Genomic DNA, 12,325 nt, shown 5'->3' with positions numbered 1-12,325 from the left:
ATTCTTTTTAAGTCTAGGCATACCTACAGAATTTGAAACCATGTGTTATGATGGAACTAAGATTGAAGTCCTTTTTCCTTGAAATAAAAATTTTTAAATCTTTAATTTAGGATTTAAGACCTCAATTAGGCCTCCATATTTCTATCCATCTCTCATTCTCTACCCTTCTTTAATTGGAATAGTCAAGCCCAAGAAGCTTGTGCCTTATGCCCTCAGAGCATCTTTGAATTGTTTGGTCATGTTTTTTCCCCCATATGGAATGTCTTCTATTCCCTTTTAATCTCTCTGATCCCACTCAGTCTGAGAGCCTCAATTAAGTTCTCTCTTGTTCATGAATATTTTCCAGCCTACAGTGCTCTCTTTGATCCTCTGAGCTGTTGCTGTTTATATTCTTTACCATCACTGAATATCCTATGATAAATAGTTTTTGATCATTTCCAACTTACAGCATCTCCTTGTGATGTACCCTGTAATGTATTTCTATTTTGTCTTCTGTTTTGGGGTATAAGCTCGCTGAGATCACCTATCATGCCTTAACCCTTTTCTTAAACCTCATAGTCCCTATCACAGTGTTTTTTTAGTAGAAGAGCTCATTAAATATTTATTAGACTGCTTAACAAACAAAAATATTCCATGATTATTTTTATTTGCATTGAACTATAAATCAGATAAATCCTCATATATTAACCATTGTTGAATATCAGCACATACACATATGTATTCATTTGTATGTACATATACATACACAAACATGAATATTCTCTGATTCCATTTTGGGGTTTTAATACTCATACTTTTAAAATTTGTGATATCAGTTTACCTTTAATCTTTTAGTTAAGAATATGTTTAAGCAATCCTGAGAAGGCAGAATAAAGCAGGGGGAATCTCGCTTCCCAACTTCAAGCTCTACTACAAAGCCACAGTAATCAAGACAATTTGGTACTGGCACAAGAACTGAGCCACAAACCAGTGGAACAGACTAGAGAGCCCAGACATAAACCCAAGCATGTATAGTTAATTAATATATGATAAAGGAGCCATTGATATACAATGGGGAAATGACAGCCTCTTCAACAGCTGCTGTTGGCAAAACCGGAGAGCTACATGTAAGAGAATGAAACTGGATTGTTGTCTAACCCCATAAACAAAAGTTAACTCAAAATGGATCAAAGACCTGAATGTAAGTCATGAAACCATAAAACTCTTAGAAAAAAACATAGGCAAAAATCTCTTAGACATAAACATGAGCAACTTCTTCATGAACACATCTCCCCAGGCAAGGGAAACAAAAGCAAAAATGAACAAGTGGGACTACATCAAGCTAAAAAGCTTCTGTACAGCAAAGGACACCATCAGTAGAACAAAAAGACATCCTACAGTATGGGAGCATATATTCATAAATGACATATCTAATAAGGGGTTGACATCCAAAATATATAAAGAGCTCATGCACCTCAACAAACAAAAAGCAGATAAGGCAATTAAAAAATGGGCAGAGAAGCTGAACAGACACTTCTCCAAAGAAGAAATTCATATGGCCAAAAGGCACATGAAAAGATGCTCCATATCACTAATTATCAGAGAAATGCAAATTAAAACCACAATGAGATATCACCTCACACCAGTTAGGATGGCCACCATCCAAAAGACAAACAACAGCAAATGTTGGCAAGGATGTGGAGAAAGGGGAACCCTTCTACACTGCTGGTGGGAATGTAAATTAGTTCAACTGTTGTGGAAAGCAGTATGGAGGTTCCTCAAAAAACTCAAAATGAAAATACCATTTGACCCAGGAATCCCACTTCTAGGAATTTACCCTAAGAATGCAACATCCCAGTTTGAAAAAGACAGATGCACCCCTGTTTATCGCAGCACTATTTACAATAGCCAAGAAATGGAAGCAATCTATGTATCCATCAGTAGATGAATGGATAAAGATGTGGTACATATACAATGGAATATTATTCAGCCATAAGAAGAAAACAAATCCTACCATTTGCCAACAGCATGGATGGAACTAGAGGGTATTATGCTCAGTGAAATAAGCCAGGCAGAGAAAGACAAGTATCAAATGATTTCACTCTTCTGTGGAGTATAAGAACAAAGAAAAAAACTGAAGGAACAAAACAGCAGCAGGCTCACAGAACCCAAGAATGGACTAACAGTTACCAAAGGGAAAGGGACTGGGGGGGGGGGGATGGGTGGGAAGGGAAGGGAGGGAGAAGGGGCAAAAGGAGTGTCACGATTAGCACACATAATGAGGTGGGGTGGGGAATTCAGGGAAGGCAGTATATCACAGAGAAGACAAACAGTGATTCTATAGCATACTATTATTATGCTGATGGACAGTGACTGTAATGGGGTATGTGGTGGGGAGTTGATAATAGGGGGAATCTAGTAACCATAATGTTGCTCATGTAATTGTATATTAATAATATCAAAAAAAATATGTTTAAAGATAGTGACATAGTATTCACAGATAATTGATTCATTTGCTTGAAAATATACCACAGGAATCCAAACTTTCATTTCATAATGACAGTTTCCGGCTTGGTGAACTGAGACTACATCTTATGGCCTCTGCAGGAAAGATGTTTAAGGATGGATCAATGGATGTCAACCTTCAGCTTAAGACATGTACCCTTGATGATCTTAGAGAAGGCATTGAGAGAGCAACATCAAGGTTTGTCATCTCTGAGCCTGCTGTACATTATTTAAGGTTGACGTTGCACTTGGTGTGGCTACGAGGCATTGATTGCTGGGCTTGGAATTATCAGAAGAGGTCTTTGGTCATACCTCAATTTTAAGTACATCAAGAAGTACTGCTAATTCAGATTCAGTAGCTTTAAAGTGTGAATTAAAGGGAAGTTTAATAATAAAATGGAGTACTGTCTTGAAGATGGGAACTAAGAGAATACACGAATTTTAATAGTTAAATCCACATGTGGTTTATTGGTACCATATTTTTAAAATTGTATCCAGTAGGCAGAATCTTTGTTTTAAAAAAGCCTGAAGGCTTTAGATTTTTCCTTTGTCTTATTTATTTTGTATACATATTTTAAAACAGTTCTGTGAAATTTCTTTCAGTTTTACTAGAAATGAAATCTCCAGCATTTTCACATCAGCTAATTTTTGAAAGACTAACTCATAGCAGTCCTCTATAAGGTGGGAATTATATAGCCTTAGATAGCCTAATTATATTTTTATTATTTTCCAAAATAATGAGACACATGATGTTTTTTACCCTTACTGTTTTTTGGAGAAAAATTATGTTGCTTCCTAATCTTGGACTCCATTAAAAACATATTGGATACTTCTGAGCCCTTAGCTTTTCTAAGTGATGAATAAATGAGGAAAGAATGCTATGGTGCAACCAACTTTTCTAGTTTGCAAATTTTGTGTCAGAAATTGTTGTCTACACTTGTCTAGGCTAGTAGTAGCCTGCTCTTTCTAGCACGTGTGATGGTGGGTGGAAACTGTCACTGTAGACACTTGATAGACCTTTGTTGATTTGAATTGCATTAAATGTTTTTGGATTCAGTTGTATAGGATGCTCTTTGGAGATAAATTTGTTCAGGGAGGTTAATTTTGTAAAATAATATAAAGAGGTTGTCTTTTAAATTTTGCAGAACCACACTCGTGTTGCTAATTTCAGCAGTCATTCATTTTTTTTTACTACTATTGATTATTCTTATACATATTTTTTAATTGCTTATTAACGTAAATCTTGCTGTGGAGATTAGGAGATCATGTCTTGGTTGCTAATTAGCTAGTTAGACTCCAGTTAACATTGTTTTGTATTCAGATTGAAAAATGAAAGGTGAAAGAAAGATTATTAAAATGTATAGGAAAATCTTCATCTTTTCAATTATTTGAGCAGGAATAAAATAATCAGTGTATATGTATTTTTCAGAATGATTGATAAGAAGAATGACCAAGATAACAACAGTTCTATGATTGATATAAGTTACAAACAAGGCAAAGATGGAACTCATGTTGATGCCCTTCTCGACAAGCTATATGTATGTGCCAGTGTGGAATTTCTGATGACTGTGGCAGATTTCTTCATCAAAGCTGCGTCTCAGAGTCCTGACAATGTGGCAAAAGAAGCACAGCTTCCACTGCGACAGACTGCTACAGCAAAAATCAGGGTCGAGAAAGGTCAGCAGCATTTATCTGTTGTAGGTGACATCTTATGTATTTAAAGAAAAATTTCAAACAGGAAAAAAGTAATGGAAAATTTAAGAATGTAATTATTCTTTCAGATTTAAATGAATTCTATAGAATAACTTCAGTAAACATAGATTTTTAAGAGAGAAATCGACTAGAAATATATATTGTATTAGAGGCCAGCAGGCAGCTATTTAACACTGCTTTACCCATCCAGAAAGAGAGGGAGTTTATCTGGGTCTGTGGTTGGCAGTCTGTTTTATAAAAGGGGAATCCTTTTCAAAGAAAATATTTGGAAGAATTATAGCATCTTGAAGGATAATTGAACAATAAAAACAGAAGGTAGGGTATTTGCTGACTTAGCATGAGATCCCTGGACATCACCTTAGATACTTTAAACTCACAGGAGTGTTTGCAAATGTCTGGTTTTGGTGTATGCTGAGGCCACTTCCCTGTTTGGTAAGACATTTATTCTATCATTACTGAGTAGACAGTAATTTTCTCTGTTAAATTGTAATTGTCTAGGGTCAGACATTTTTCTCTCTAATGTATAACTCAGCAAAACTGGGAAGTATCATTTACTGGCAAGGTCAGAATTTATTTTTCCAGTTACCTTTCCTAAGTAGTAATTATATCTGATATTTCTGTATTCATATGTACATCTAATGTATTTACACTATAGATTATGACACTGACTATATATTATGTGGCAAAATCAAAGTAAACAAATAATAATGGTCTGGCAACTTTATGAGGCCCTCTTCTTCCTAATACTCCCTTCTGTTTTCCCCTCCTTGTCCCTGCAACGTAACATAATACAAACTCATGTGTACGTACAAGCACACACCTTAATTCTGACAATAAGAACTTTGAAGCAAGATTATTCCTGCTAGGTCAAAATGGGAATGATCTTCTTATGGCAGGGATAGATTTCATTATCTTGCAAAAATCCGCATTTGTTAATAATCCTTTATTATTGCTATTAATCAATTATCAATATTGTTAATGTCACTCTATTATATCAGGATATTAGAAACAACTTAGCAACTTTTAGATAACATGTACTGAAGTGACAAGATGTACTTTACTACAACTTTTTTGGTTCCTGTTTTTGTTTCTTCAGATGATTCTGTAAAACCAAATATGACTTTAAAGGCCAAGATTACAGATCCAGAAGTAGTGTTTGTTGCAAACCTGACGAAGGCTGATGCTCCTGCTCTGACAGCCTCATTCCAGTGCAGTCTGTCTCTGTCATCAACCAAACTCCACCAGATGATGAAAGCTTCTGTGAGAGATCTTAAACTGTTTGCTTGCCCTTTTCTCAGAGAAAAGAGAGGAAAAAACATTACTACAGTAAGAATTATCTTAAATTCCAAGTTTGGATTATATTCTAAGAATAGTAGAAATGGTATATCTTAGAATCCTAGAATGTGAGAACTCTATAGAACTTCAGAGATTATTTCTATAAACTTGAGATTTCACAGATTAAGGATATTCAGTTCCAAAGATGTTAGATGATTTTGCCATGGCTGCTAGCGACAGAAATGGGGATTGCCTCCAGACTGGTTTTCTTTACATTCTACCATCTTCTGTTGAACAGTATTGAATTTTAGTAGAAATCCAAGATTCCTTTTCAGCTGTTTATCTTTTGTTCACCATGGAATAGCCAGTGAGTGAATAAATATTAAAATCTTTAATCTGAACAACAAAAAAATTCAGTTAGAGTAATGTGGCCAAAAGAGATTGTGTTTTGCTGTATTAAAAGTTACTTTCAATTATGTTTTCACATTATTATTACAAATATGATTTTAGTTAATTAACTTAATTGCCACACCAATTATTCTTTAATGTTAAATTCATAATTTTTGTGTTGAAGAGGATCATTATGTCACTCATTTACAGTGTTATTTCAAATTTTAAAAAATTTGTGGACAATGTGACTTGCATAAAAAAGTGCAGTGCTGGCTAGGCATAGTCTGTACTTTATCATGAAGCATACTTTAGCGGGATCCTCTTTTGACATGTCACAGAAAGCCTATATATTAATCAGTCCCTTAAAAGCTCATCCTAACTTCTTTTAATGAAAGTTATACAGTACTAATTCCCCCATCCAATTTAGGTACAAGGTTATTTTATTATTTAATGATATGTAAGAATATAGCTTTCATAATTTTAATAAATCATTGAGTTTGAAGATTTGAAATTTATTCTTATAAGGACCTTAAATGATACTCAAGATTGACTTGTGAAGTCATCTGGAAACTGTTCATTTACCTAACTTACTGTAGCCTTGTAGCCTTTTTTTTTAAAGGTTTTGACTATTTGTTTAAAAGAATAATTTCCTGTAATTTAGCAGTCAAAAACTACAATAAAATCCTAACTTCATTTCCTCATGTACCTCTTTGCAAGTGTAAAACCTTACCAGACTTTATCTCATTTTTATGGATATATGTTAAAAGTGTATTTTATTAAGAACTAATTTAAAAGATACTGTAGCAAAAGGAAACATTTTAAAACTCATTTACAGTGTTGTTTTTAATTTTAAAAAAGTAGCAAATGTGCATCATTATTTAAGAATTTGGCATAAAGGAACTGATCAGAACTGCTTGAAGTCCTTTTACAATGTTCACAGATTTGTCATAGTTCGGAAGAGCCTTCACAAGTGATTCTCAGCAAATTTAATTTGCCTTTTTGCTTTTAGTAGTAGGCTGTCATTAAAGAACTCAAGTAAGACTTGTTTTTACAAGTGCATATTAAATATATAACAGATCTTTTACTAAGGAAATGTGAATTTCATTTACTTGTTTCTAGGTCTTACAACCCTGTTCTTTGTTTATGGAAAAATGTATATGGGCTTCAGGAAAACAAAATATAAGTATCAAAGTTAGAGAATTCATAATTAAGGTTAGTGCCTATTATATTATTTTTCTTACAATATCTTTTGATGTCTTTCATAGCTAGAACATTATGCTAGTCACATATTCAGTAATTAATAAATAGCTCTAACATGAAAATACACTTTTCTTTAGTGCAAGTATTTGTTTTCCTTAAAAGAGTACTTTTAAATATGTACAAATGATCAGGACAGTTTTTATCTTTTATATTTGCATGTATGTATTGGAGAGAGTATTTGGGGAGGTCAGCTGCAATGAGGTGGGAAGAGAAGGGAAAGAAGGATGGAAAATGATCTTGCTTTTGTTCTATTTTAGTAAGTTAATTTACAGAATTCTATTGAGGTATAATTTGATAATGTTTGATAATGTGATTAAATGTTTTATTTGGCTTATAAAATATTTGTAATGATAGATGTATGCTAGAAATAAATTATTATGGTTTACTTCTTTTTATTTCTTACATTTGAGGTATTGAAAAAGCAATCTCTGCACTGGCATTCTTATTCTTTAACTGTGACCTCATGATCAATCGATTGTAAATAGAAGATATAGAATACTTTCCAAAAATCTATTTTCTGTCCAGTGGACACAAAATTGACATAGTTAATATCAGTTCAGATAGTAGTTTTACCAGCAGTAAAAAGCCAATAATAATTAAATCAAGGTACAAACTAATGTCATTTGAATTACCACATAAATATCGGTGTAATTTTCTTCCAATATTTAAAAATAGTAAATAGTCTTATGTTGCATTTTTGTTAATGGATTTACTTTTTTAAAGACTAAAGTAGTAAAAGGGGGAAGTTCTTGAATTTTGCATATGTACTTTGTCTAAGACATTAGGTTAAGGTGCTTGGGATATTTGTCTTTCTTTTTCTTTTTATCAGTTTGTTTATTCAGCAAACAGTTTTTTGAGCCCTTACTACTTACAAAAAGGCCCATATAAAGCATTGAGAATACATGGTCCCTGCCTTCAAAAAATTTAACAACATACATGAGAGAAAGAAGTCAGTGATTCCAGCCATCAGTGCTAGAGGCATGCATGAGATGCTGTTGGGATCTCAGGCAAGGTGTCTCTAACTCAGACCAGGACAGCAGGGAAAGATGTCTTGAATTGAATTTTGGAAATGTGATGGATGTTGGAGAGGGAGAAGATGGGTTATCCAGACAGAACTGACAAATGCACAAAGACAGAGGTGTGTAAAATCTATGGACTTAAAGGGGTTGATCCCATATGGCTAGAGAGAATGGTGTGATGGAATTTTAAGACTGAGAGCACAAACTATAGGTGACATTAATAAGGCAAGGACATAAAAAGGATCCAGTTGGCAGGTAAGTTTGGGAAGCAGTGCATACCAGATCCTTCTTTTGGTGATATAATCATATCTCTTTAATCCAGTATTGCTCAAACTTTGGGAAACCCTAGCTAGCTAATTGTTTAGGCATGGTGTCACAAAGAACTTCATTTCCTAAGCTAAGTGGGTTTGAATTTTGTCCTGAAAGTTATGAGAAGTTGAAGATTTTAAGCATAGGAGTGATGTGTTCAGATTAAAGTTTTAGAAAAATCATGAGAGGCTGCTGACTGGACATAGAAGACATCAGCAGTGTAAAACTAAGGCACAGTAATAGGAATGAGGAGGCGAGTAAAGATATTATCCAGAGATAACAAGGGGTAGAATTTGCAGATCTTAGGGTAAGTGGAAGGGGATCCATGGTGATTCTTAGCCTTCCTGGTCAGTAAGACCATGTATGTATATCTTGATGAGGGAGGATCATGTATTTTGTTTTAGTTAATGCAGCTGGTTGAAAAATGAAAACTTTTACATATTTCTGTTGACATAACTCTATTTTATTCTGAGTTGATGAGTTTAACTTTGGGTTTTGACGATTGACATATAATGTTAATTAATCTCCTGGTAACATAGAAATCATTGCTATGAGGTTAGTTGATTTGACACAGGATTTTGTGTGTTCTCTCATTTTCCTTAGCAATTTAATATATTTAAAACTTTAGTTTTTAACTTTTGTATTATGTATTCTTCTTATCTGGGACAGCATTTACTCAATTTTTTTCTGCTTTCTTTTTTAAAGATTTCACCCATAATTCTTAATACTGTGATGACAATCATGGCCGCTATGTCTCCAAAGACAAAAGAAGATGAATGCAAAGATGTATCTAAGGAAACAGAAAATCTTTGGGGTATCAAATCTATTAGTGATTATAACTCTTGGTTTCTTGGTGTTGACATGGCAACAGAAATAACAGAAAATTTTACAGACACTCAACATGCTCTGATAGAGGAAAATTGTGCTCTTGTTGTTGAGTCAATTCAAGTTACCTTAGAATGCGGCCTTGGGCATCGGACCGTACCTTTATTATTGGCAGAGTCTAAGTTTTCAGGAAATATTAAAAACTGGACTTCCCTAATGGCTGCTGATGCTGACATGACACTAGAGGTATGATCACATCATTTAATACCTCCAGAGCCAATTTCTAAAACTATAATTGCATAATTAACACGTGAGCTTTTCTTGTTTGTGATGGCCACTCCAAGTGCATATGTGAGTAGATAAAACATTCTAACATTTAAATTATTGATGCATAGTATTATTTATTTGGACATAATTTTTTAAAAGATTATTTTTCTGCATAATTTGTTGATGGCAATGAAGTAAAAGAGTACAGGGAAAATGTACCTACCCTCTTTATATATGTTCTTTGTGTCTTTAGGTATGTTGTTAAAATGGCTCTTGGCATATAACATTAATTACTTGATATGCCTCCTATTTGTTACAGAATTATGTAGTTAAAGTTAAAAGACTGTTATTATAATTCTGTGCCTTTCCAGGTTCACTACTATAATGAAGTCCATGCTGTTTGGGAACCACTGATTGAGAGAGTGGAGGAGAACATTCAGTGGAATTTAAGACTTCATGTAAGGAAACCATAAAGTATCTTTATATAGAATGACACTATTCACATTCATTTATGTTTTTGCTAAACACATTCATATGTATTTTTTAGTTCACTGATTCTCGAGATGTATTAGCATCCTTGAGGCCCTTTTAGGGGGTCCATGGGGTCAAAACTATTTTCGTAATAATACTCAGCTATTATATATTGTTTTCATTCTTATGCTCTAATGAGCCTACAATGGAATTTTCCAGAGACTATGTAATATTATAACAGAATGAATATAGGAGCAAAAATCAACCCACCTGTCTCCTCTTAAAGCAGGCACTGAAGAGATTTGTAAATGCCTCTCTTCTCACTATATATTTTTAGTTGTTATTTTTAAATGAACATTTGAAATCTTCTCAGTTTTAGTTCCTAATAGGGTGCACATTAGTAGACAAAAGAAGCTCTTTGGGATCCTCAGTGACTTTAGGGACCAAAATATTCAAGAACTGCTATTCTAGTTTATGAATTCTTTCTGTTTTGTCTTTGTAGTACTTCTTGAGAACAGTTCAGAATCCTAGATATGAGTACATTTTTCGAAATTAAAAGGATCATGAATCACATACCCTTAACACATCATCCCGGTATAGCTCTCCCAGCAGGGGGACTGAAGTGTGAGCCACTGAAACTGACTCAGCAGATTCTTACCAACTCTGAGTGCTTGCCTGGCCCACTTCTCAGCGTTGTCCCATGCATGGACTGTGCACTGAAAGAAAGAATGCTGATTGTTGTTAAACCAAAGTGTAGCACTTAGTACTTTTGAAAATGAGTCTGAGTACCCTTAACATAAAATGACCAGTTAAGGAGAATTTAACTCTATTGAGAGTTTTTAAATTTTATTATTAATTGGATAATAATTTAAATTTTTGTGTGATTTGTCCTCAGGTAAAGAAGAATCCAGTCCAGGACAAAAGTTTGATGCCAGGAGATGATTTTGTTATTCTTCCTCAGCCACAAACAGCAATTCATATTTCTTCAGGAGATACAATGAATATAACAATATCCAAAAGTTGTCTTAATGTTTTCAACAATTTAGCCAAAGTATGTTTGGTTTTTGCTTAAAATATTTCAAATAGAATTTTAAATGAAGCATGTATGGATTATTTATATTCATCATCAAAATCAGTTTCCTAAAAAATGTGTAGTCATTAATTTTAGAGAACATTTGAGGTTTGCAAAAACTTTATTGTGTTGTTATGTTCCTTTTTAGGGTTTTTCAGAGGGCACTGCTTCTACTTTTGACTACTCTTTAAAAGATAGGGCTCCTTTCACAGTAAAAAATGCTGTAGGTATTCCCATTAAGGTGCAGCCCAATCATAATCTCAGAGTAATGGGCTCCCCTGAGAAAAGTGGTGTTATTGATGTTGATGCTGGTCAGAGTTTGGAATTGGAATATGCCAGTATGGAAACTTCACATCCTGGGAAACTGTCTGCATTGAGCTGCCAAGAAAGCTCCCTCTTCACCCTGACCTTTGGTATGTTATGTTTATTTTATTTCAAAGGCATTTTTGGAATTGTTGAGGTGGGCTTATTTTTTATAAAATATGAGAAAGATATTTTGCTTCAGATAACATTGGTAGCCAACTTTTCTAAAGGCTTGAAACAAATAGTTGGTAAACTCTTTTCTTCCTCTAAACTGAGAAAATTAAACTTGATTCATTTAAGAATTACCATAGAAAACAAGGTTATTTCTGTGCCCTTAAATAATACAATGTGTAGTATTTTTCAAAAAGGATGGGAGTTCAGTGAGGAGAGAAAATAACTATCTTCAGAGGTCCTAAAATATTGACAGTAGTTATCACCATTACAAAGACAAGATGATTATTGCTATATATATATAGTTGAGAGAGTAAGGAGCAAGTTTAAAACATTCAAAACTCCAAGAGAAGTTGTTTTGGGTCAAAAAATTTTGTAATAATAACCATTTTCCATTCTGTTAGTTCCTGTTGTCTTAGAAATAATATTTTGTGTAGTCATCATTTTTAGTCATGAGGAAAAATACTCTTGTCATAATTTTTGAGGTGCTGATGTTATTCTGTCTGAGAGAAATATAGGTACTTAATATTTGGAATGCTTCTCATTTATGCTTTGCCTTAGTACCTCATGGATATACAGAAGTTGCAAAAATCCCTATTGCCAGACCTGGACGGCAATTGTATAATGTACGGAATCCCAATGCCAGTTGTTCTGACTCGGTCGTGGTACAAATAGATGCAACTGAAGGGAATAAAGTAATTAGCCTTCGCTCTCCTCTGCAGGTAATGCTGTTAAAGTAAATTGTGTCCCTCCGAGTATATCAAGA

General features: G+C 33.9%; 1 protein-coding gene across 7 annotated transcripts in view; it reads left to right on the top strand.

The window, feature by feature from the left end:
• VPS13C (vacuolar protein sorting 13 homolog C) overlaps positions 1-12,325 on the top strand; it is a 196,400-nt gene that overhangs the window by 128,624 nt on the left and 55,451 nt on the right. For all 7 annotated transcript variants that reach the window (XR_012120726.1, XR_005057547.2, XR_005057550.2 and 4 more), the window contains 9 exons: positions 2,514-2,683; positions 3,914-4,161; positions 5,294-5,523; positions 6,982-7,074; positions 9,156-9,521; positions 9,914-10,000; positions 10,909-11,064; positions 11,234-11,498; positions 12,121-12,281. Coding sequence is in view for 4 of the 7 variants with exons in the window: in XM_037004257.2 (XP_036860152.2) it covers positions 2,514-2,683; positions 3,914-4,161; positions 5,294-5,523; positions 6,982-7,074; positions 9,156-9,521; positions 9,914-10,000; positions 10,909-11,064; positions 11,234-11,498; positions 12,121-12,281 (1,776 nt within the window). In the remaining 3 variants the exon portion in view is untranslated. The remainder of the gene's footprint in view (positions 1-2,513; positions 2,684-3,913; positions 4,162-5,293; positions 5,524-6,981; positions 7,075-9,155; positions 9,522-9,913; positions 10,001-10,908; positions 11,065-11,233; positions 11,499-12,120; positions 12,282-12,325) is intronic.

Source organism: Manis javanica, chromosome 8 (genome assembly GCF_040802235.1).
Source record: "Manis javanica isolate MJ-LG chromosome 8, MJ_LKY, whole genome shotgun sequence".
Classification (NCBI taxonomy): domain Eukaryota; kingdom Metazoa; phylum Chordata; class Mammalia; order Pholidota; family Manidae; genus Manis; species Manis javanica.
This window is presented reverse-complemented; position numbering and strand designations above follow the sequence as displayed.